Source organism: Numida meleagris, chromosome 23 (assembly GCF_002078875.1).
Source record: "Numida meleagris isolate 19003 breed g44 Domestic line chromosome 23, NumMel1.0, whole genome shotgun sequence".
Lineage (NCBI taxonomy): Eukaryota > Metazoa > Chordata > Aves > Galliformes > Numididae > Numida > Numida meleagris.
The window spans coordinates 1513081-1537589 of NC_034431.1; the positions used below are offsets into that span (position 1 = coordinate 1513081).

The 24509-nt window shown below is 52.9% G+C and overlaps 2 protein-coding genes and 1 long non-coding RNA gene across 13 annotated transcripts; all 3 read left to right on the forward strand.

Moving 5' to 3' along the window:
• Nucleotides 1967-11001, forward strand: TMEM45B (transmembrane protein 45B). 2 transcript variants are annotated; one of them, XM_021376064.1, is made up of 6 exons: nucleotides 1967-2122; nucleotides 6855-7056; nucleotides 7343-7555; nucleotides 8544-8728; nucleotides 9673-9818; nucleotides 10318-11001. In XM_021376064.1, the coding sequence occupies exons 2-6, from the start codon at nucleotides 6873-6875 to the stop codon at nucleotides 10433-10435; spliced, it is 846 nt and encodes a 281-aa protein (XP_021231739.1). In that variant the 5' UTR covers nucleotides 1967-2122; nucleotides 6855-6872; the 3' UTR covers nucleotides 10436-11001. The 2 variants fall into 2 exon arrangements, with proteins under 2 accessions (XP_021231739.1, XP_021231740.1); XM_021376065.1 differs by lacking the exon at nucleotides 1967-2122 and adding an exon at nucleotides 5630-5653.
• On the forward strand, nucleotides 11116-20465 carry LOC110387676 (transmembrane protein 45B-like). Of its 10 annotated transcripts, none has more exons than XM_021376061.1 (8): nucleotides 11125-11250; nucleotides 13402-13483; nucleotides 15083-15324; nucleotides 17872-18076; nucleotides 18315-18527; nucleotides 19010-19194; nucleotides 19594-19739; nucleotides 19983-20465. In XM_021376061.1, the coding sequence occupies exons 4-8, from the start codon at nucleotides 17890-17892 to the stop codon at nucleotides 20104-20106; spliced, it is 855 nt and encodes a 284-aa protein (XP_021231736.1). In that variant the 5' UTR covers nucleotides 11125-11250; nucleotides 13402-13483; nucleotides 15083-15324; nucleotides 17872-17889; the 3' UTR covers nucleotides 20107-20465. The 10 variants fall into 10 exon arrangements, with proteins under 10 accessions (XP_021231737.1, XP_021231728.1, XP_021231736.1 ...); XM_021376060.1 differs by having other exon boundaries at nucleotides 11148-12093; XM_021376062.1 differs by lacking the exon at nucleotides 13402-13483 and having other exon boundaries at nucleotides 11116-11250.
• Nucleotides 21608-23941, forward strand: LOC110387678. Its single transcript, XR_002432645.1, has 4 exons — nucleotides 21608-21661; nucleotides 22214-22370; nucleotides 23506-23586; nucleotides 23695-23941. It is a non-coding gene; the product is annotated as an uncharacterized LOC110387678 (long non-coding RNA).

Consider the following 24509-nt stretch of genomic DNA (forward strand, 5'->3'; position numbering starts at 1 on the left):
CAAGCGATTCCTCACATCCTAGAATAGGAATGGTGAATTGGTGCCAGGGCTGATTTCACGTCAAGGTTACAGGATTTGGGCACGCTGCCATTTGGGATGGAGCCTGGCTTGTGTCTGCAGCCCGTGGCATGCAGTGGGATGACCCCAAGCCCACCCTGGTGGCAGCCCCATGCCCACGGCTTCAGAGAGCAGAAGGCAGATGCTTGCTGGGCAAGGTGCAGCCTATGTGTTGTTTCAAGGGTGGTGGAGGAAACGTCCTCTAGCAGAAGTATAGCTATAAATTAGAGGTTATTTTTGTGCGTGTTTTGTTGGGAACTGTTTGCTTTGGACCATGTGAGCATTGCTGAGGTTGAACGTGCATGCATTCAGCCTAACCACCAGCTCCGGGACGGTGTTTGCTGCAATAAATACACACCGAGAGGTTTCTTATTTCCCCCGCCCCATGGGCTCCATGGTTTCGTTCTGCAAATATTTCACAGTGCCAATTTCCTGGTAGACAAGCAACAGCAACGACGGGCAGCAGAGCCTTGGCTGAGGGCAAACTTCAATTTCAACATCAGGGTTCTGCCCCAGCAGCTCAGTTCTTCAACGGGAGCCACAGTGGAATCACGAACCCAGCCCAGCACCCTGGATTTCCGTCACTGATGAAAGAGCAACCCCACATTTTTGATGCTTCATTGACATGTGTAGATATCGCATGGCTTATTTTCCAAAAACTTGCTCAGGAGAGGCAGTCCCTCCCTCCAGAGAAAGAATTGTTCCCGTTTCCAGGCCTCCACATCACCACTTACTGCTCAGCTTTAGGTGTAGGGTTTTGTGGTGCACCTAGAGATTGATGGTTGGACTTGGTGGTCTTTGAGGTCTTTTCCAACCTTCAGGATTCCGTGATTCTGTTTAGGGACATGTTCAGTGGGCATGGTGGGGAGGGGCTGGGGTTGGACTTGGTGATCTTAGAAATCTTTTCCAACCTTAATGATTCTGCAGTTCTTTGACATTAATGAACCAATTTAATGGTGGAGCTGCATTGATGGAGGAGAGGAATGCCTGCAGCACGCTTTTTGCTTCTGGACAATCTGAATCTCCCCACCGGAACGAACGCACACCCAACCCCAGTGCTGCAGAACGAGATGCTGATGCACTCAGCACCATGAGGATCCCTGCAGGGTGCTTCCTTCCTCCCCCAGCTCAGCAGCTCTCAGAGCGAAGAGGAGCTAACAGGGCGATATTTTTTACAAAAGTCACCCATTTAAACAACATCATGAGCAAATTGCTTTGATTTTAATAAATGCCCCGCTTCTTAAATGCGGGGGTGGGCAGCCGGGCAGCCAGGCAGCGCTCTGAACCATGAAGTCATTTACGAAGCTCCCAGACAGTAAAACTCTGCTTTCTCCCTACAAATTCCCTGCGGCAGGTGAATGTGCTCGGGGTGATGTAAGTATCTGTGCTGCCCCATAAAAGTGAGTTAAGCCAGGGGCTGGTGGGGCTCTGGCACAGAAGGCTCTGTCAGTGCTTCTGTTACAAATAGCGATAATAACGCTTACCTCTCTCCCCAGGGTGTCGTGAGGGTTAATTATTTAACATTTGTAAAGCACTCGCAGGGCTGGAGATGAAAGTGGAAAGTATTATTAAGGATAAACTACGTTTTGTAGGAGGTCTGGTCAGAAAATTGCGTTCGGAGTTGAAATATGGGTTATGATCACGGGTCCCTGGAGGAGCATCTATCACAACCTGGGATGCGTGGGAAAGGAAAAAAATGAGAAAAATGAAGATGTTTGGTGACTCCCTTCACTGCTGCAGCGTTTGGGGATGGGGATGATGCCCCGTGCCCCCGCTCCCTGCACAAAGTGGGTGATGCAGGAACCTGGAGAACGATATTTCATTGTTGTGGTGATTAAATTCATAAAGGTTTGGGGTTAAGGATTCTGCATAAAGCTTTGCCATGGCCAGCCAGCATTGCTCGTTGAATCAGGAAGGTTCTGAAGGGGGAAAACTTCAAACGAGCTGCCTCAGTGTGCCCCGAGGTGTGGGAGTTTGGTGTGCCCGGCCCCCGGCTGCAGGTGGGTGGGGAGGTGCTTGAGGCGGAGCACGGCTCACCTGGGCGAGGTGCGGCAGCGGCCAGCAGGTAATGCGGGGCTCTGCGGGCAGGGGCTGTGTGTTGGGCACGGGTGGGGTGGTGGTGGATGGGGTGGGATGAGGTGGGATGGGGTGGGGTGGGTGACCACCCCCCTGCCTTTGATATTGCACCACAGATCCCGTAGTAGGGAGGGAAAGGAGCCCACCTGGTTGTCCAAAGGGTCCATGAGTGGGTTTGGGGTGGTGGACCTCGAAATCTGGTGTTTGGATTGAGTCCATAAGGAGCGAGGGGTGTGGGTGGGTGAGGATGGAGGTGCTCTCCACGGAGAGCAAAGTGGGGGTGTGGGGGGTTCTGCCTGCCCCCATTGCTGGGCTGTCTCACCAGCATGTCCCAGCAGTGGTGTGGGGGCTGTGGGATGTGGGGGGGACAAGGGCTCATGAGGCTGCACGTGGCAGTGGGACGTGATGGGCGGCCAGGCAGCAATGCTGGGCGAGGAGGAAGTTGGGAATACAATGTAGTGTGTGGGGCCCAAGCGCAGTGGAGGGGAGCAGGGCTGCTCAGGACAGGGGTCCCCACGAGCCCACCCTGCACCTTGTGGGGCTGCCTGCAGGGAGCCCTCCCCGCTGCCAGCTCTGCTCCTGGCCAAGTTACACACAAAGGCTCTGTCTGATGGCTGGACTGAAATCACCCTACGTGCACTGAAGCAGAAAGCCTTCCCCCACCCTCCTCGCCCTGCAGAATTGCCCAGAAATTCCTCTTTTCATGCCCCAAAATGAGGAAGGAATGAGCCTTTCAATGCTCTTCTCCAAGGCCTGTGCCTAACCCAGCAGGGCTCTGCTCTGGGAAGGTTTCTTCCTCCTTCCTACCAGCTGGAAACCAACTGCATTTCAGTAGTGCAGCGCAGCCCCAGGTGCCCAGTAAGCCAAGGAGCACAGCCAGCCAGGTGTGGGAGTTTTAGGTGGATGCTTGCTTGTGCCTTGAGTATGTCAGAATTGAAACAGCTTCTTAAATAGTTTGGTATGGAAAGGTCTCTCCTTGAGGCATGAGAAAGGCAGTGCTGTGCCTCCAGATAGATGGCAGGGGAGGAAGGAGCAGGGAGCAGTCAGGGGTTGACTGGAAAACAGGTTATTGGAACAAGGGGTGGTGGAGTCCCCGTCCCTGGGGGTGCTGCAGAGCCATGAGGATGTGGCATTGAGGGACATGGGCAGCGGGCACTGTGGGGTGGGGATGGACTGGGGATCTGAGAGGTCTTTTCCATCCTTAATAGTTGTATGAGATTGCAGAAGCACAAGCTTTGGGATGATTTCAGGACATGCTGTTGTCTCGGCTTCCGCAAATAGTGACTTTGTGGCATTGCTGGTGGCAGCAGTGCAGGGTTTGAGTGGCAGTGGGTGCTGGTATTGGTGGGGCAGCGGGCGGTGGCCCTGGGCTAACCGAGTCCCATGGCAACCAGCACCTTGAGAAAGCACTCCAAGCTCTCAGGCATAATGCAGAAGGGAAGAAAAATGGCTTTTAAGATGGCAACGTGCGTTTCCCCAAAGAGATCATATTTAAAGTCGGACCTCGTTTCCTTAAAACCACAAATAAACAAATGCAAATCGTGAAGAGAAGCAGGAGGATGACAAAGCGCCCGCCCTGAGCCTGTGTCATTAAGATGTCTTTGGGTAATTTGTTTCATTGCTCAGCTTTCTCTGCCAGGCTGGGGGCTGGTCACTGCTTTGTGGCCATGGGCTCGTGTCCTTCTCTCTGATGGGGTAAAAGCAGGTTCTGATTATGATGATGATTTTCAACCTAAGAGGAAATTCCCTACGTATTTTCTGTAGGCAGAAAGCTGCAGATGCAGCCGGGCTTGTAAGTATTAGAAACAAATAATAACATGATGCTTTGATGTCACTGCTAACGCTCCCTGGTGAGGATGCAGGCGGAAATACAAGAAAAAATGATGATAATGGGATGAAATGGCTCAGAATGGGGCTCTAGGCTGGTGTGAATGCATTAGGGATCTGGCTCCCAGGGGAGTGATGGAAGTGCAGCTCTCCCCAGAAATGCCCCTGAGCCACTCGGACAGACAGGGACGTGAGACAGGAGAGCTCCCATTTGTGCCACTTTTGCAATTTTTCCACCTGCAGAGGTGTAGTTATCTCACTTTCATGGCTACTCCTCCAGTCACCCCACTGAAACCCTCCTGCATTTTCAGAATCAGCAGCAGGAGGCCAGGACCTTCTCAAGGGGGTCTGGTCTCAAGGGGGGTCTGGGGCAGCCGCGTTATTCCCAGCCGTGCACCCCAGAGGCATTTCCCAGCTGGGATCCAGGCGGAGCTCAGCTTTTCTGCAAGCAAAGCCATTTCTCTTCATCCCTGAGTCAGCGCTCCCACGGGGACTGCTGCTGTCACACCAACACTGCAGGTCCCACGGAGACAGCACAGCTCTGAGCTGTCTGATTTGTGGAGGCTGAAGGGCAGCATTAATTGCACGGGTGATGGCTGTGAGCTGCTTCCCATCGTGAACTTTAGACCCTAATTTCCAAACTGGCGACACGGAAGCGGTGCCCTGACCGAGTCATTATTGATGCACTAATAAAACCTTTGGGGGAAAAAAAAAAAAAAGGAAAAAAAGAAAGAAAAGGAAAGCAAATAAGGCAAACTCTATGGCCCCAGAATTTGGCTGAAAAGAAATGGTGTGGGGCTGCCCCAGGGAGGTGAGAGGAGGAAGCAAACCCTGGGGGGCTGCTCACCATCCTCCCGACAGTGCTGGATGCTTTCCTGGGTGATTTGGTGCATTAGCTTTAAGACAAAAAGGAGCCAACTCCTCTGGGAGGCGATAAGAGCAGAGGAAACAGTAAATCATTAAGCCAGCTCAGCATAATGAACAGGCAGAAGGACAAAGTGCATTAATTACAAGGAAGAGAGTGCGGGGGCATTGTCAAGCAGATCAGACCAGTGGGAGCATGGCAAAGTCATGCCTTGCAGGGATGCCCTGTGCCAGTGGTCACCAGTGGTGGTAGCAACAGCAGCTGCATCTCTAGCTTTTGGATTTGGGATTTTTCCCCTGTGTGAAGGGTAGCACCACCTCACTGTGTGTGGAGCTGGATGGACAGACAGCAGCTGCTCAGAGCTGAAATCAGAACTGTTGGCTTTTCTTCATCCTACAAGTGGGCTGTGCATGTAACACAGAGCAGTGACCTTTCAGTTTCCCCACTGTGACTGAAGCCCATCAGGTCCTATGAACACCAGCCTTGCCGTAGAGCAGCTGGAGTTGGTTTGCAAAGTTCTTTATTTGACATTTAGTACAGCTTTATGACAGGGTAGTCACAACATTAACACGGCATGGCTGCAGGAGTGCCTTGCTGCTATGTTCTCCCAGGGGTTTGCTGTTCTATCAGCCATTACTTGGATATGTCTGCATGTACACGATGTGGCTCACTGCTCACCCCAGCACACAGATTGTCAGCCTCACTTGGCCCAGACACGGTGCTCCCTTTGTTGCAGGGTACAGGTAGATGCTCTGATTGCATGGTTGTCTCCTTCAAAGGACCAAAGAGCCCATTGTATTAACCTGCTGGACTGTGCCAGCAGAGCTGGTAAGCAGCGCCTTGCTTTGATTTTGTATTTAATTATGCAATGCGCCCATTGTCAGTAAATCTCTGCTTTTAAGTCACGAAATAAGGCAGAGCCTTGCAGCACTGCTAAAACCTTCCTGCAAAGCTGCTATCAAAAACAGCAGAAAAAAAAAATGTTTTAAAGGACAGCATTTTCTCCCTAGCGTTAAGTTCCCTCCTCCTTTATTTTTGGCATTAAAATGTTGCAGGCATTAGGTGAAGGCTCCGGCAGCACCAGCCTGGTGGAAGGGGCATTGTGGCACACAGGCAGCTGCATGCCCAGGGCAGTGCTTGCACCAGAAGCAGTGTTTGCCCCCAAATATGCCCTCTCCATTCCAGTGGGCCATGTCTGTGCCATGAGCTGGCTCCTGTTGGTGCAGCTCAGAGCCTTGTGGGATGGAGGAGGCTTTGCTCAGCATCACCAGCACAGCCTTTGCTATCAATTAAAATCTCCTAATTGACCAGCCCGACACAGCCGATCTGTAACTGTGCCAAGGCAGGCCCCCAAACATATGCTTGAGCCCACATCAAAGAGCTAATCGTTTCTCCACCTAATTAAACAAACCGGCAAATGGCAAGCAGGAGCCGGCTGGGTTTTAATTGCTGTGATTCTCCTAGGAAACGGGTCCCCTGGCTCCTGCAGCCCTGAGCTGTGCCGGCACTGAGGGCTGAGCAGAGCTTGGCTGGGAGCCCCGCTGCCTGGTGATGCTCAGGGGTAGCACTGGTGCAGCTGGTTTGGGCTGGGGGGGCATTTCAGCAGCTTTGTTTTTCACCAAACCCTTTGCTTTGATGCGTTTGGGTTGAAGCAATTCCAGGAATTTAAAAAATTCTTGCTCATAGCACAGCACTCCCGTGGTTGCTCTAATCCTTCTGTATGAGCTAAACAACCCCAGTGATGTTTCCTTGCAGCACACCTCCCAGTTCTCCCTGTGCATTGGCCCTCCTGCCCGGTCCCAGTGCTGCAGGGGATGGTCTTGCTCAAAAAGGGAGGGACAACCCCAAGGTTCAGGCAGGAATGCCAGAGACTGCAGCAGGGACAGGGCCTCTGCTTAACCAGCCTGGGCTCCAGTGCTTCCAGTCCTCCCTGAAAGGTGAAGGGAACAAAGCTTCCAGTTTCCCCCACAGCATTACACCAAATACCAATGTGGTTTGTGTAATGGTATTGTTTTTCTTTGCCTTTTAGTCAGAGGACGTTGTCAGGATGGCAAACTTCAAGGGCCACGCACTTCCAGGCAGTTTCTTCCTGGTCTTTGGGCTCTGGTGGTCTGTGAAATACCCACTGAGGTACCTCAGCCAGAAAGCAAGCAAGAAGTCCCAAAAGAATTACTGCTTCCAGCGAGTGGATGCCATTGAAGGAGGAGTTAAAATCACCTTTGCTCTAATAGGTAAGGGTTATGCTGGGTTGGCGATGCCGGCAGCTTCCCATCCTGTAGCAATGACCATGGTGCAGCCCTCACTCCAGAGAAGCGGGTCTAGATCTGGAAGGATGCTGACCTCTAATAGAGTCTGATGCAAAGAGACCAAATCTCACATCCCTTCCCAAAGCTGAGCTACCATTAATGCGGCCAGTCCTGACCCAAGTCAGCAGCTGCTGCCTTCAGAATGCCCCCGCAGCAACCGGTAGCATCAGCCATCGTTGCATATAAGCCATGATCTTGTATATCCGTGCAGGGATGCTGGCAGAACAGTTCGTCCCCGATGGGCCCCACTTGTACCTCTACAGCGGGGAGAAACGGGACTGGGTGAAGCTGATGAACTGGCAGCACACCACCATGTACCTCTTCTACGGCCTCTCTGGGGTGGTGGATGTCTGCACCTACCTCTGCCCCATGGTGCCACGGGGTCTGGACCGCCTGATGCTATCCGTGGCCGTGTTCGTTGAAGGTCAGTAGGAGATGGCACTTCATTTGGGGAGGGATCTTTGGGGTGAGTCACAGCGGGAACAAAATTTGGCAAACTGAGACATTGCTCTGGGCCCTCCTGAAGACAGGATTGGTCTGATATATTATCCATGGACTGCCTGCAGCAAGATGGGAAATATAGGCATTGATGCATCCTGGCTTTCCTGGTTTGGGGTTTCTGGTGTGACAGCAGGATGAGTTTCCTTGCTATGATGAATGGCTGGTGGATACCCTATCTATCTTACAGCCACCGAGCTGTTTCTGTGCCCCACGTTCCCCCTGAGAGCCATTAATTGTGCTGCAGGCATCGTCATTCTCATCTGCTTGCGTTGCACGTGGCAAATTCAAGTGACTTATTCTGGCTTCAGCACATCGTGAATATCATTATGTCTTCAGACTGTCTTGCGTATTGTGAGCCCAGATTTCAGACCTCTTGCCTCACTTAGGGCAGGAAGAAGGCACTAGGAAATGAAGTTCTTGCTTGTGTTAGTGGGGAAATATTGGTGGTAGGTGGATGGTTGGACTAGAAGATCTTAGAGGTCTTTTCCAACCTTGGTAATTCTATGATTGTGATATTTTCTTTTCCCTTATCTCAGTGGTGTTTGAAGCACAGCACGGGCAGTTCAACGGGTAACATTTAGCACGTAAGAAAAGGGAATCATAGAATATCCAGAGTTGGAAAGGACCCATAAGGATCATCGAGTCCAACTCCAGGCAATGTATCCTGGAAAGGTATCTCAGAGGAGAGCTGGGTGCTCCCCATGGCCATGCCACTTGTTCCGATGTGACAATAAGAAATGATTTCATTTCCACATCCTCCAAGATTGCTGATTTGATATACATGGGGCTCACTTTTTCCCATCTGATAAAGCTCCCTGAGATCCGGGTGGGACGTGATTTACTCTAGTGGGGCTCAGTGGTCGTGCTTAGTGTGGTTGGTGCTACCCTAAGCGTGGTACGTGTTTTGACAGGTTGTCTCTTTTATTACCACATCCTCCACCGCCCCATGCTGGATCAGCACATCCACTCCCTGCTGCTCATCGCCATCTTTTCGGGGGCCTGCAGCACCATGATGGAGGTCTTCCTCCGGGACAACATCGTGCTGGAGATGTTCAGAGCCGGCGTCACCATCGTCCAGGGCACGTGGTTCTGGCAGGTGAGGGCTGGCTCCTCCTGTGGAGCAGAGCACTGGGGTGGAAGAGCGATGATGAGAGGAGAAGGAGCCATACATCACGTCTCAATCACGCGTCTCTAAAGAATAATTTTGCAAGGCTCGCTTCATAAATAGATCATAACCCAGAGTGAAAATTTACTCATCGCAGGTCATGTCTGATGGCTGCTCTGGCTGAGATGGCTGTTTGTCTTGGCTTATTGCTTCTCTGGGGGGAAGAGAAAAGGCGAGTGCTCACAGTAAGCGAGCGGCGTTGTGCAGTATCTAACAACCAAGTCCTAATTGCTTAATGTGTCTAATGCACCCTGCAGCACTCCCTGTGGCTTAGTGGAAAGATGCAATCCCCACCAAGCAGTCAAATGGCTGAGTGAGAGCACGGCCTCCTGCTCGCTTCAGTGGTGGAGACACAAAGAAATCAGGGAGAACCGCTCCCAAAACTCAGCTGCCAGCAAGAAATGAGAGCTCTCCTCCTCTGCCTCAGTCCCAGGGCTTCTGTGATAACTCAGAGCTGCCCTTATCCGGGAATGTGAATCACCAAAGGCACTGGCACAGCTGCCCATGGAGTGGTTGAGTCACTGTCCCTGGAGGTGTTCCAGAGCTGTGGGGATGTGGCACTGAGGGACATGGGCAGTGGGCACGGTGGGGTGGGCTGGGGTTGGGGATCTCAGAGGTCTCATCTGTCCTTAATGGCTCTAGGATTCTATGGTTCTATGATTCTATGACTCTAAATTTGGAGCTTTTAAAGGAGGGCTAGGAACCTGCAATGCAGAGAGGCAATTGTGAGCTTCAAAGCTCCTGTAGCAGCTTCTCGTGCCTCCAGAACATCTATGAAGGTCAGAAAGCAATAACACCATTTGCAAACCAGCTCAGGCTCACGTCTCAGGGCACTGATTTTCCCTCCAAGCTAACAAAGTTCTCATCCCACCCAGGTCGGGGTCGTGCTGTTCCAGCCATGGGGAGGTCCGATGTGGGATGAGAGCGACCACAACAACATCATGTTCCTCACCATGTGCTTCTTCTGGCACTGGGCAGCTGCGGTGGTCATCCTGGCTGTGAACTACAGCATTGCTTATAGGTATCGCTGGGGCTTGGGCTCAGGAGGAGCAGGGCTGAGGTGAGATGTGCAGTGAGCAGCTGGTCCCAGTGTGCCAAGCCACAGCTGGATCTGCAGCCTATGCCTGCTGCAGGTTTCAGAGCACAGCAACAAATGTGTGCTTTATTTGTTGAATGTACAGAATGCAAAATAGGGGCAGCAAGGGACACGGGCACTGAGCACAGAGAAGACAAGTTAACATGACTCCGAGCTGCTCTGTGTGTTGTGCGCTGCTGCTGCTCTGCACCAGGTGCTGGCTGACACCTGAATGTCAGCATTTAATTCAATAGAGAAACCAAAGCATCCCCATCACCGCCCGACTCCTGCTCTGTCTTTGTCCCCTCCCTCACAAGGATTTTCATGCATTTGACCCTCCATGAGCTATCAACAAGAACACCAGATTTTAAGACCTCTATAACAGTTTATCCCCCTCCGTGTTTGAGCTCTGGCTGTCGGTGATGTCTTGCCCCGTGTGTTGCAGCTGCATGCAGCGGTGCAGGAGAGGCAGCGGAGAGCCCTACATCAGCCTCGGGGTGCGGAAGCAGAAGGATGACACGAGCTCCCAGGCTGCATTCCTGAACGGGTCGGATGAAGAGTGAGGGGGGTGCAAGCTCCTCCTGCAAACTGGTGAAGAATCCGTTTTCCAGAAGAAAAGCACAAACAAATCCTAACAAAATGTTTATGTCTTGGGGAGAGCAGAGAGGAGCTGCCCTTGTGCTGCTGGGAATCCCGCTGTGTGCACAGCGGTCTCTGCCCTCTGCTGTACCCAGATAGCACCAGCTCTGACACAAGCACTGATTGCAGTGATTTTAGCAACAAAATGAAGTGCAGAAATTGACTGCTAAGAGATGGTTTTGGGGTCCCCATCTCCATAGAGATGGATGGCATCCTTTGGCTTTCCCAACTCTCCGCCTGCCCAACCTGCTGTGACCCAAGGCAGGGAAGCTCCACGCTGGGGCCAGGTCCTCTGACACCCCCACACCACGGCATCATCCCAAGGAGGGAGATGGAAGGAGTGATGTGAGATCATGTCAAATTTGCAACACCACAGCTTCATTGTACGCAATACGAATTTTATTGCCAAAGCTGTGAACTGAAGACATTTTAAAAACAGTTTTCTATTCACTTAAATTCTCAAAGAGGGAATAAATATGAAGCAAAAATCCTTGCTGAGCTGATATCCTTTCAGTCGGACAAATTATGGAGCGTGTAACAGACACTTAGGCAGACCCAGCTCTCAGACCAGCAGAGCTCAGAGCCCCGTGATGCATGTGGCTGAGCACCAGGACTCACCAAACGGCCCCACTTTCCATGAGCAAACCCCCAAAGTTGGGAAAGTGCAATGAAATGGATGCACCTTGCGTTCTCAGCCCACCTGGGCTGGGTGATTCTTTGCAAAAAGGTCACTTCCCAGGTAAGAGGAGATCGGGCACACAGCCTCCCTGGGTTTCCAGCCTTTGGAGCAGGTTTGTTTCACAGTGCTCGTTCTCAAGAGGCACAAATGGGCTCAGTGCAAAGGGAATTTAGCAGCAGAGCAATTCACCTCTGCAAACCCACGCGATTAACGCCACACAGTGAAGTGCCATGACTTGTAACTGCTGGACACCAGCAGCATTTGGCAGATACTCGTTGTGCCATGAGGTGCTTGGGGTAAGCTTTCCCCAGACAGCACGGTTCTCCTGGCTGCAGTGATATGGGGCCCGGGGACGGTGACAAGGTGTTCTTGGAGGTCTTTTCTGACATTAATGATTCTGTGGTTCTGTCCCAGCACCGTGCAGCCACCAGCTCCTCAAGCACAGAGCGAACCTCATTGCAGGGCAGCAAACCGAGCCACCTCGAGGGTTCCAGGGCAGGGAACAAGCCGAAACGGGCAGCAAAAGCATCTCAGCGTGATGCTGTTTAGAAAAGCGAGCAGCCCTCTTCCCACCCCACGGCCACACGAGGGCAGAGCTGCGCGGAGCTGCGGGCGGAGGTCACCTTGCAGCTCCCACCCGAGGGGATGCGGGTGGAAGCCGACCTCGGCTTCCCGGTGGGAAGGGGTCGATTGAAGTCTCCGCGGCGGCTGCAGTCCCCTCTGAGCCCCGTCCAGTGTCCCCTTGTCCCCACGCGGCCCCCAAACGCTTTTCCCCTCCGTAGCGCCGAGAGTTGGAATTGCTTCTGTCTGCCTCATTAACTCCCGGCCCTACAAACGTCCTCGGACCGTCAGTGCGCTGCTCGCTGATTTGTTTTCCTGCTTGGGAGCACGTTCTTTCCCAAGGTATGAAGGTCAGCAAAGGAGGAGAGAGAGCCCGTGACCCTGTAAGCAGAAACCACAGGAGGAGAGTGGTTAGGGGGGAGAATTAACGTCTTGTGTTTTAGCTGAAAAACATGTTTGTAAATAGCTGAGGTGCCCAAAGAAGGGCATGAATTTTTCTGGGTGCCCGGAGCACAATAAGTGGGGCAGAGGTGGTTTGTTATACAGTGAGGCACCACCAAAAGCCATCCTCACATTCATTTCTTACGTGACAGACATTCCAGAACAGTCCTAAATGGAATATTGCTTGTAACACAGCCTTGCTATCATCCTACAGGTCTGGAATGTGTTCTTCACTGTACAAATTGAATCATCCATTAGCATCTTGAAACTTGGTGCTGGGCCCAGCGTTGGAGCAGCTGATGTGGGGGGCCTTGGAAGGGCTGTATTGCCCAGGGTTGGTTTGGGGCAGTTTGGTTCTTGCTGTGTGTCACTGCAGCCTGGGTGGTGCTGGTTGAGGCAGGGGGATGCTGACATTCCCGAAGTAGGAAACCTCGTTTAAGGCAGGAAAGAGCTGCAGGTGTGCTACCTAGCCCCATTTCTTCAGCATGACAGGAAAACACAGAACATCATCCCAAAGCACCACGCATCCCCCGCCCTGCTGTCCTCCCATCCACCGGCCTCATCCCATGCTGCTGACCAGAGATAGGATCTACCACTGCCACCCTCCCTGGCTGCATTTATGTAAGGCTGAAGGGACGGCGTAGGATGCAGAACAAGCCCAGCCTATGCTTCTACCACCTGCTTCACCTCCCCTGTTGCCTGTTTATGAAAGCCTGTCTTAGCATTCGTCATAATAATAATAATACTTTGCACTTCCCTAACAACCATCCATCTGCAGAGCCCGAGCTGCTGGCAAACCTTTAATTAGATCGTGCCTCCCACCACCCCCAGGAAGCAGGCAAACATTATCACATTTTTTCATTAGCACTGAGGCCGGTGATGAACCTTCGGGGAGAGGATGTTGCAGTTACAGCCAAGAAAAAAAAAAGATAATTAAAAACGAAATGCAGTTCCGTTTGGTGTTTAGCTTGAGAACATCAGGGCTGGAGCCCAGGGAGGGCAGGCGTTGCTGGGACCATCTCATAATGCTCCCCTGTGCCCCAGCAACCTGCAGCTGGGGAGCTGTAGGTGCCACTCTCTGAGCGTATCCCTTCGTGCAGCAATTTCAGCACAGTGTGGTTGGTCCTCCATGATTTTGGGTGGTTGCTGTCATTTATCCCAGCTTATCCCGAGCACTTATCCCAGTTTCACCCTCACTTTTTATTACAGGGATTGTTTCAATGTCTAGAATCCCCATTTCCCCAAGCATTTCATACCCCGGCTTTCCCCAAGGACTCTCAAAAACAGACCAGTAAGCACTTGATTACCATTTGCCCTTTCTATGAGCCCTTTCTCTGCCTGCTGTGCTCCTGCTGGCTCTTTAAGCTCCCTGCCAAAAGGCACCTTCAGCTCCGAGCAGCCGTGCCTTGTTTCCTCCCTTCTTCCCCCAGCTGCTGCCCTCCCAGCTCTGTCCTCCCACTGCTCGAAGGGCTTCGTTCCTTCTGCTTGCCACCAGCTTTGAGGTAAGCTGCTTTTTGGGATGCTGCTTTGTAGGGCTGGGTGAGGAAAGGAAGAAAGGAAAGGAAGGCAGAAAGGGGAACTGAGCTGCACAGAGGCTGCTGAAGGTGCTGCTGTTCTCTGCCAGAAACCTGAGTGCTCTGTTATTTTCATGGGGGGTCTGTAAGGAGAGCTGCTATGGGGACTTAGGGAGATCAGTTGCAGGGTAGCACCCTGCAAGGTCCTGCAGCCCTGGTTTGGTGAAGCTGCATGTTCTGGCATCCCCTCTGAGCTGAAGGCTCCTGTTGCAGCGTGCTGAGCTCCGTCTCTGCACGGGCAGAAGGATGAGCAGCACCTGTGGGTGAGAGCACTGTGTTCCTGTCCCCATGTGCATTTCCCTGCCCTGCCAGCACTGAGTTTCCTCCCGCTGGATGGAGCTTTGCACACTCTGGAGCTGCCTGCAGGAAGGGCTGGAGGCCCGCACTGTGTGGCAGCATGCCAGCAGCTGCCTGTTTTTCCTCCTTCCTCCTTCTTGCTATTGCTGATATGGAGATAACGTGTGTAAAAGGGCTCCTGGCTACGGCTCGGTGGCCTTTATGGCTGTGCAGGAGAGCAGCCCCGGGGGGGACTGCTTATGTTGGTTCCCCTCCTGCTATTCCAGCCTTAGGGCTTCCCTTGGGTGTTGGCTTATGTGTGCAGCTCTTGGCAGGGCTGAGCACTGGGCACAGCTTATCACGCAGCCCAAATGGGGGATTTTGGGGTTGCACTGGGCCCTGTGACACGCACCCACAAGTGTTGAGACCCAGAGAAATATTGGGCTGTGGCTGCACTGAGTGCTTGTTGTTGCCTACATCTGCTCCTTGGGCAGAGCTCGTTGCTTTTGCAGTAGGAACTCAGTGATTTGAAAGGAGATGGGGATGCTGGGGTCACAGTGTCTGTTTGCCTCGAGGCACTTGCATTCCTTGCTCATCCCTGCAGCTGGTGAGGTGAAAAGGCTGGACGTGCAGGGATTGCTTTGCATGTTGGTATGGTTTGTGTCTGCAAATGCTTAACACTGGGCAGCACTGAGTGTCAGACAAGAAAAAGCAGCAAAACCAGGCTGCTGTGTGCTGCAGAGCCTGCTCTGGGGGCAGTGGGGCCAACCTCCTCTCCCTCTCTTGGTTGCTCGGGGCTGGAGATGGAGCTCACAAAGGCTCTGCTCTGGTTTGGGAGCCCTGACCCCAAGCTCTTGCCCACAGGCACCTTTTGTATGGCACAACCCCTGAATAACCCCATGCAGAGGCTATTGTGCCCGGGTCAGGGACCTCTGAGCCCTTCCAGCAGAGCCTGGCCACGCTGCCTCCACCTCTCCCTTGGCTCTTTCCCCTGTCATCCGAAAAATAGCATCATAACTGAATATACGTGGTCTCCACAGGAGGAAGGATTGGCTGCTCTTCCCGATTTAGTGGCAAACTCTGGGAGACTCCTTGCTGCCAGCAGAGCCAGGTGTCCCCGGTTGTGAAACCACGGCTGAGTCAGTGCTGCGAGCTGGCCCGCGGGGAGCCCAGCTCCAAACATCCTGTCCGAGGGCCACCTCCCCGCCTCACCTCTGCCTTTATCTGCCCCTTCTGAGTAACAACGCGTCTGGCAAGGGAGAAGGACAGGCAGAAGTTGCAGGTAAACTCTTCTCTTTGCCCATAAAGAAAGGCCAAGCTGCCACGCGTGGCAAGGACGTGGCTCCTGGAGCTTGGGAAGGGCCGTGGGGAGCCCAGCTCTGTGTGATGGTGGCCACTGGAAGGGTGGGGGGGCGGTGCTGGTGGAGGCATCCCCCTGCTGCTCTGCTGCTTTAGGGGACTCTTCAGTTCTGGGGCTGTGGGAGAGGATTTGCAGGAGGAGAAGGGAGAGGTGGGGTCTTGTGTCTGAGAGAGATGTGCCCGCATAGCAGGGGTAGAGGAGGATCTGCAGAGAGGGATATTTGGGGAAGGCAAATCAGTAGGCATGGAGGATGCTGGGTGCAGCACCCAGTGGGTACGCGCACATCCATCTCTGCGTGGGACCAAAACCATCCGTGTTGCTGCTTTGCTGATGTGTGATGGAGCTTGAGGGGAGAGCCTGGAAACCGGGCAGAGCTGCAATCCTGCCCACGCCGGGCGGTCAGCACGCCGGGCCATAAGGAGAGCGGGCAGCTCCCATATGGCTGCTGCAGGGAGAGCACCACAGCCTGCGAGCTGCGGGGGGAGAAGGACAGCCCAGGTAATAACTTCTGACTGCAGCCGTATTTCACGTCCTCTGACAGCCACAGTAGCTTGCAGGAAAAATAAATAACCTGGCACTGCACTCTGGGGCTGCGACTTGCCCAGAGCTTCACCAGCTTGTGTGGGAGCGTGGGCTTGGGTGCTGGGCTGGGTCTGGCCTTACTGGGATGGCTGCGGGAGGGGGGTGGCAGTTTTGCTGCACCTCGAACGTGTGAGCTGTGCGAGTGGTTTGTTGCTTGGAAACGTGTCTGGTTTCTCTGAGAAATAGTGGCTGCTTCTTAAAATAAGTTTTTGTTGTTTATTTTTTTTTTTGTCTTTTTTTTTTCTGAGAGGGATGAATCCAAGCCTCTGCTTGGCCAAAGGGTTGGTTTGGGGAATCTCTGCTCCATGAAAGATAAACCTCTGGGTTGGATGCCTGGGTGCTGGAAGGTCTCTGCTCTCCTCCTCTTCTCCTCCAGTGAGGCATGGAAAGCTAACACTGTGGCTGTGTCCTGATCAGGGTACGCTCCTGACTCCAGCTTCAGGCTGCTGTCCTTGCAGTTAGCGTCCCTGCAGGACAATGGTAACGTTTGGTTATATATCACGCCATTGTGCACTGCTTAGATGTGATTGCAGAGCATTTGTTCTTAGTCACTTCAGCACGTGGATGCATGCGGAAGAAAGATAAGTGCCCTGGGTGGGTGTCCAGGCTATAATCAGCAGAGACACGGTCCCTCCTGGGGCACGATCCATCTCACCCTACAGCTGAAGTGCAGCAGAGAACCTGAGCCAACTGCTGGGACAACGCAGCTCTCATCAGCCCTAAGGGCTGTTGAGTAATTTCCCACGGAGAGGAAACCTTGGCATGGCACAAAGAGTTCCAAGCTTCCCCAGATCACCCGTCCTGGGGATGCGGTGGATGCCGATGCTCTGGAATCCACAAGCTGCCCTAGCACTGCAGCCCCAGCCTGGCCGGGGACGTCTTGCAGAGCTCTCCCACACCTGAGGCACTTGCCACGCCACATCCTACCCTTATTTCACAGTGCTAATTACTTTCTCGTGTGGGAGGACTTGGAGAACGTGCTGGAGTTGTTCATCCAGCCTCTGCCATTTCCTTTGGTATTTATAAACACGGCGAGGATGTGATTTGTGATGCAAGGGCCCCCTGATGCAAGTCGGCGTGGCAGCTTTTCTGCAGATGAGTAATGCTGTCTTCCGCACAAAGCCCAGTGATGGAAAAGGAGCAGAAAGGCTGCGAGGAGGGCAGGAGTGAGGGCTCCTCGGGTGGTAGATGTATACAGAGAGTGAGGAGAGAGGTCTTGCTGCAGGGAACAAGGCCGTCCCCACATAACCCTAAAAGCACACTCTGATTAATCCTAGAAGCACACTGGTGGTGATTTATTCCCTTCTGTGCTGGCTGCTCCTCCCTGAAGTTCCTCTGTCCATTCTGTTGCCTGGTGGTGCTGGCCTGGCTCCATGCCCTCTGTCCGTGAGCTCTTCCTTCTGGAGACAAAACGCCTTTCCCTTATGTCAAAGCGCTGCTCGCGTGTGGCACAGAGGTTGTGTGGAATATGCATGAGGCTCCTCTGGGCCCCAGTGCCCACGTTGTCATGGCTCACCATGGGGCTTTGGCTGATGGGAGCTGCTGGGTGCGCCAGTTGGACTCGCACCCAGTGATTATCTAGTTGGGAAGGAGCTTATGTTCCAAGGAAATAATTGTCATGCTGCTTTTTATTAGCAGGAGCATTGTTACGGTGCCTCAAAGCATGGAGCTGCCATGTTTTCTTGGGTGTTAACATCTTTTTTTTTTTTGTCACGAGGAAGTTGAGATGACTGTGTGCATGCAACCACGGAGATACGGAGGTACACACGGTGGCAGCTTCTCCTTTTGGCACCGTGTCTCTGGCATTCCCTGTTTGCAGGGGATGGTGCAGCTCCCCAGGAGGCTGAGCAAGATCTCAGCGTAACCTGAGTCTGTTTGTCCCTGCAGACACCAGGAGTGATCCCAATGCAGACGAGTTTCCTTGGCAGTGCCCTCCGGGGCACCTTCTTCCTCATCTTTGGTCTCTGGTGGTCTGTGCGATACCCTCTGAAGTATCTCAGACGGAAAACGAATGCTGAGAACCAGCCAAGCTATGGGCTCCGGCGCGTGGAAGTCTTCGAAGGGGCATTCAAAGCTTTCTTTGCCCTGGCAGGTAAGGGCTGAAGAGTCCCTGTCCCATCACCTACCAGCACAGCGAGGGCTGTCACGGTGGGACACAGCTGTTCCTGTGTGGGAGGGCTTGGGGTCGAGCTAGTGGCATGGTCTGCTACCATTCCTATCAATACTGCCGGGCAGATATCACCGTGAATTCCCCATCTCTAATAAACTTTTCCAAGTTTGCCTTTTCCTGCCTGTGAAAGGAAAACGTGACCTTTCTGCCCTCTGCCCAGGGATCCTGGTGGAGCAGTTCGTGCCCTCTGGTCCCCACCTGATGCTGTACAGCCCCAAGACGCACAGCTGGACAGACCTCACGCACTGGCACTACACCACCATGTACCTCTTCTTCCTCCTCTCTGGCATCGTGGACGTGGTCTCGCACTCACCGCTCAAGCTGCCATTGGGCTTAGATCGGCTCTCGCTGTCTGTGGCTCTGTTCATGGAAGGTGAATGGGGGCTGGGGGAGGGCTGGGGTGTCACCAGCATGCAGCAACCAAAAACCACCAGGCTGTATTATGGGTGCTGTGTGCACAAAGGTTTGGACTTCTAGTGACAAGCAGCTGGCTCTCTCCAGTGTCACAAAAATGCACCGACCCTTCTAACACAAAGGGACAAACCCTGATGCAAAGCTCCCTGATGCCTTCAGAGCTGCAGGTGCCCATTGCTGGGCCCCTCCTGGCTGGGACACGGAGGTGCCCATGTCTCTAGATGTGCCCCAAAGCTACGGCTTGGTGATCCCCAAAGCTGGGAGCTGCACAGTCCCTGCAGAACAAGGTGATAGCTATTGGCTGTTTGCTGCTTGACCCATCAGGCAGATCTTGGTGAGACCTACAGCATAGCTGTAATATTCAGATTATTTTTTTTTAATTTAAAAGGCAGAAACAAATCCCAGAGCATCCTTTTCTAATGCAGTGTTACTTTTTGTCAGGTTTGCTCTTCTGCTTCCATGACTATGGCGATGCTGCACTGGACCAGCACCTCCACTCCCTGTTGGCCTTCGCTATCTTTGCTGGAGCCCTCTGCACCCTCCTGGAGGTGTTCCTCCGAGACCACATCATCCTGGAGTATCTCAGGACCAGCACATTCCTGTTGCAGGGCTCCTGGCTCTGGCAGGTCAGTGGGAACCCAGCGCTCCCCTCTGAGCTATGGGCTTTGCCCCAGGAAGGGGCAGGTATACTGTGACCATAAGGATGGGAAACCACACTCATGAGTTTCCATTCTTTTTATGAGGTTCAGTTCATTCCTCTCATTGTTTCAAGTAATGTTTGGATCCCTCTCCCCAAGACGAGCACCTTATGTCCCTACCACTCTGGGTGATGAGCGCACTGAGGGCAGTGTGCTGGGTGTCCCTGGGGTTATGTTGTCTCCATCTCATGGCAAGCTGCAGCAGCAAAGGGATCAAAACAGGAGGAAAAGCAAAGAGCAATCATAGAATGTGGTTGGAAGGGACCATTGAGACCATCAATGTCCTAAAGCCTGATGCTTCTGCCTAACTCCTCTGTCTGTGAGCAGATCGGGTTTGTGCTGTCCCCTCCCTGGGGAGGACCAGGCTGGGACCAGACCGATGGCAGCAATTTCTCATTCCTCACCATGTGCTTCTGCTGGCACTACGCGGGGGCACTCGCTGCCCTGGCAGCCAATGCAGCCTTGTCACGCTGGTAAGTGGGCAAGAGGGGCCCTGGGGTGGCTGAGAGCACCTCCAAACCAGAGCCTCCCTGGGAAACCCAGCGTTGTGTTACGGGTTATGAAAATCGTGTGTCTGTGGGGAGCAGCAGCTGCTGGAAGGGAGGGGGAGGACTGAGTACCACAGGGGTGCTCAGCATCCTTCCTGATGGGCTGGGGTGAGCCAGCAGCTCTGCTGCCTGCATCCACCTGAGCCGTGTTCCTGTCCCTCCCTGCAGCTGCAACGAATCCTGCCAGCTGCGATTCGGGGACATCGACGTGGAGCTGGACTGCGGCATGTGCCTCCGCAAGAAGGGCTCCGGCGGGGCCCTGCTGCCCGAGGGCGGCACGGACGAGAAGTGAGGCTGCAGCAGCCGGTGGCAGCTCCATCCCGCTGCTCTGGGGCTCTTGAGATGAACTTTTGAGTTCTGTTCTGTTAAACTGGGAGCAGCAGGAGCAGGAGGTAGCGCCCCAAAGCTGAGCTGCTCCTGCGTGCTCCCGGCAGCGAGGAGTTTGCCGTTTTCTCAGGACTGGTTTGCTGGTGGGCTCTGCCTGACGTGGCTGGTCGGGCTGTCTCTGAACCCAGCAGCAGGGATGCAAACAGCCCCGTGAAGCAGCTCCTGGTGCCTGCTGCTCGCTCTGCCGTGAGCGCAGAGGTTTTGTACAAAGCTTTGCATGCACAGAGTATACGTGATCCTCAATAAAGTGCTATAACAAACCTTCTTCTGGATCTCCTCACTACAATGCCTTGAGATTGAGAGCACTGAGAAGCGAAGACTGGCTGCTGGGCTGTTTGGGATCAAATGGAGTATTGGTTGGGGCTGCTGGAGAGCAGGGGCACGCAGCTGGTTTTGATCAGAAGCAAAGAGGCATTTGGGGGCAGGCAGCTGGAGTGCCAGGGCACGGTGTGCCTGGGAGGTGGGGCCTTGGTTTCCTCCTAGGTCTCTCACTTGGCTTGCAGCTGAACAGCAAGGAATCGCTTCCTGCCATCGAGACCAAAACCGAACTTAGATGTTGTCATTAAACAGGATTAGTGAGAGAAGGGCGAGTTCATCAGAAAGCGGAGGTGCTCAGAACGATGGTGCCACGTTCCCTTGCAAGGGCCGGGTGAGCTTTGTTGTCTTCTGACACCTTTGCTGTGCTCCTCCCCAAAGCCATCTGCAGACAGCACAGCCCACACCCCTCCCACTGCTCCGCAGACCCCGCTGGGCCTTAGGGGGAGAGAGCCCACCCTGCCCAGGGCTGTGTCATTCCCAGCCCTGCAAGGTCCCTGCAAGCACTTGGCGTCTGATTTTGTCCTTTCTCCCTTTGGAGCAGGGCTGGAAGAAGTCCATGCTGTGCTGCTGGCAGCCGTGTGCCCTGTGAGGGAAGGACCTGGAGGAGCAATGGAACCGAGGTGAGTGCAGTGCTTCGGGCTCTCACAACTCACACACGTGCACAGCTCGGACCCACACTGGGCTGCTCTGGCAGCCACACGCTGTGATTTCCCCAGGAAGCCCATTGTGCTCTGGGTATTCACAGCCCCTGTGGGACCAGAGGCAGGGTCAGCTCGTTATGGACTGGCTGCCAATGACAAGAAGCTGAGTGCATAGGTTATAACGCCATGTACTGTACTTTGATTGAAAAGAAAGGGGAAAAAAATCCTCTTCCCCCTTTGATCAACCAATGTTGCACTTTACAGTTTTGTTTTTCGGTATTACCTAGTGAAGCAGAAATGCTAAGTCATGGCTTGCACCAGTGATGGAGCACCTGGTGGGAAGGCAGGGCCAGCCCAGGGGAGCTCAGCTGCATGCAATGCACCTGAGTGATTGGAAGGGCTGGAGCCAGGATCCACCCCTTCCCAGCCCTCATTTAAGGGCTGGCAGTGGAGGTGAGGGCATCTCACTGGAGTTCTCTGCCTACCTGAGGCCTTCCAAGGGTAAGCAGCTTCTTTCCTTTATCCCTGTGTCCGTGGCTGCTTTATCGGATACGTTATCATTGCTGTGTGTTCCACTGCATTACAGCATTACACCTAGGGAATGTGAAATCCCCCTTACTGAGGTTTTTCTAGTTAAAGATTAGGTTTTAGTGGATGTATTTCCTCAGAGAAACACAAATAAGAGCAAATACTTAATGATCCTCATGCCTGTGTGCTGCAGCGAGCTCAGTTCTGTGCCCAGAGTGAATGCCCGAGGTTTCCCTTGAGCATTGCATGCAACACGACCCGTCACCGAGCTGGGTGACAGCAGCACCCAGTATTGAGATGTCACTCGTGTCCATTCAGTCAATGGTGCAGAAAGAAGCACATCAGTGTTGCTCTGATCACATTTGCAGAAGTGATACCCTCTGCTGCTTTAGCCCCAAGCTGGAAGGCAGCACAGCTCGGTGACCGGGCAATGGCAGCGGTTAGGATGTGCTCATGTAGAAGTAAGGTGCAAGGACACCCACCTCCCTGCAGCGCCCTCACGTTCTCTCCATGTTTTAACCCCAGGGAGGCAGCAGTGACGTGGATGTGCGGCTCCAGGTGGAATTATTGACCTCACATCTTGGGCTCCTGGAATTATCTTTGCCAAAAGCAAAGCCTCCATCTGCACACTTGCAAGCCGTTAATGCCTAATTGAATGGCGCCGCTGGAGCCAGGAACTAAGGTAATGCCCACTTGTGTGTTGTCTCTATTAGTGTAAGTCTTGGCTTAGTGGCAGTGTTCTCTATTGCACAGTTAAAGTTGGGAACTGAGTGAGCTCTTGTGCTGGGGGAGCAGTGGTCCTCCTGCTTCCCACCTGCGCTCTTTGCTTACGGACTGTGAGAACTGTGTCTTAGCACTGAAATTCCTGAGCCTCTAGACCCGGATGCTGCTCGTCAGTCACACACTGAGTCTCAGTGGCACTTTGCAGTAGAGTGGTGTTACTGGCATAAGGTTCCATTTTCCCCTTGAGCTATCGCTGTGCGTTGTGTTGGACCTGGTGCTGCTGGGCAGTGGTGTGCACTTGGGGCAGCCACTGTTCCCAGTGCTGCTTTGCAGATAGGAGCAACTGCAGGTTGGGGAGGAAAGATACTAAAGGCCAGGTGTGGTGATGCGTTGCACAGAACAAATTGCTGAGTTTGTGGGGCATTCTTGGGTGTCTGGCAGCAGCACTGCTGGTTTATGGCTGTTTAGCAAGCAGGCAAGATGTAATGTGCGTGTTGCTTCAGATAAGAGCAGCTGCCTTGTAAAGCACAGAGCCCAAATATTGGCACGGAGCAGCGGTGTTCCCAGTTTCAGCCTGGGTTTTAAACTGAAGCCCAGTAATAGCTGTCTGTTTTGTAGGGCAGGGTGAGGATCATGCAGGTGGGGAGGGAAGGGTGCTGCAGTGCTGCCCTTGGGGTAGCTGTGCTGGGGGTTTCTTTGAGGAAACACTGGGGGAAATCAATCCTTAAATCTGGGGTGAGTGCAGCTGGGTGTGTGCTGGGTAACAGTGCTTCCCCAGGGGAGCCCAGGCAGGTTCCTGGGAAGGCCAGTGCGGTGTTGGGGCTGTGGGTGTTGGGAAATGGCTCTGGAACTGGCAGAATAGAAATAGCTAAATGGCAAAAGATGACTTTTATTATTAACTTACTGCTCTTTAAAGGGAGTTCTAAGGCAATCAGCCATTCGCTGTGATGGCTGCACTTGAAGCACCAGCAGGAATGGGAAGGCAGAGATTCTGCAGGAAGCTCAGTCAAGGCAGTGCCCCAGGCAGAGCAGGACTTGTTTCCTTCCTCTGTTCTTTCTCAGTGTACTTAAATAATCTTTTCTTTCCTGTGCAGGGTCCAACCAGGACACACTGTCAGCCCAAGCAAGCTGCAGACATGAGGTACACCCATCCTCTTCCAACTGCCCGAGCACAGGTACCAAATGGATTTTTACTTTTATTTTTTTCCCCAGGGACATTCAGTAGAAGAGCAACTGGGCATAACAGCCTCTTAATTTCTTTTTATTTCCTCTTTCTTCCCCAGGTCAACTGTGCAGAGGTGAATGGAACTGTCTCTATTTGTCACCTGGGCTCCTGGACAATGCTTGAGTGCAGTGCTGGGGACTGTCCTGTCCAGCAGACAGCAAAGGACTCATAAATGTGAGTGCAAAGCTGTTGTGTTGGCTTTCATTGTGCTGCAGGTTTGACCCTGTGTGCTGTGCTGTACCTCTGACCCCCGACCAGACACTTGTAAATGGAGAAACTTCAGAATAAATGATGTTTTGTGCAAACTGCATCTTTGGCTCTTCACTGGGTCCAGTTCAGGTATGCAGCATTGCTGAGGACAGCAGCCTTGACTTTGTTCATGCAGAACACAAGCAGGAACTTGCAGCATGGGCATGAGGACCAGGGGAGACCCCCTCCACCCCCAAAAACCAAAAGTGAGGAGATAGGTTCCCGCCTGACGTATACTACCATAGGAAAAAAAAAAAACCAGAGCCCCCCTCCGAAGGTTTTATACTAAAAAAACAAAAACAACACAAAGTTAAAAAATAAAAGTATTTTTATTCAGATATACATAGTAAAAAAAAAAAAACAAACATACATCCAGAACAAAGAACATCACAACTAAGGACAAGATTAGGTACAAATAATGAAGAGGAAGTCCAAGTTTTCTGGGAGATCTCGGCAAAAAAATAAACTATCTCTTTTACTGCAGAGCACGGCAGTCTGGTGCTTGGCAGGACGGGCTGAGCCCGCCCTGTGGTGTTGGCCATAAAGAGCTGCAAAAAAATAAAATGCTGGAACCCCCTCCCTGTGAGCCAACATTAAAATCTGCTGTAGGAAAATAGATCCAAA

What these genes read in the sequence shown, in the direction of transcription:
- TMEM45B (XM_021376064.1), top strand. Translation starts at nt 6,873, where the DNA reads ATGGCAAACTTCAAGGGCCACGCACTTCCAGGCAGTTTCTTCCTGGTC. An exon ending in AGGGCACGTGGTTCTGGCAG is followed by an intron (nt 8,729 to 9,672) that starts GTGAGGGCTGGC and finishes CATCCCACCCAG; the next exon opens with GTCGGGGTCGTGCTGTTCCA. An exon ending in AACTACAGCATTGCTTATAG is followed by an intron (nt 9,819 to 10,317) that starts GTATCGCTGGGG and finishes CGTGTGTTGCAG; the next exon opens with CTGCATGCAGCGGTGCAGGA.
- LOC110387676 (XM_021376053.1), top strand. Translation starts at nt 11,179, where the DNA reads ATGAAATGGATGCACCTTGCGTTCTCAGCCCACCTGGGCTGGGTGATT. An exon ending in GCAAAAAGGTCACTTCCCAG is followed by an intron (nt 11,251 to 17,871) that starts GTAAGAGGAGAT and finishes TTGTCCCTGCAG; the next exon opens with ACACCAGGAGTGATCCCAAT. An exon ending in AGGGCTCCTGGCTCTGGCAG is followed by an intron (nt 19,195 to 19,593) that starts GTCAGTGGGAAC and finishes GTCTGTGAGCAG; the next exon opens with ATCGGGTTTGTGCTGTCCCC.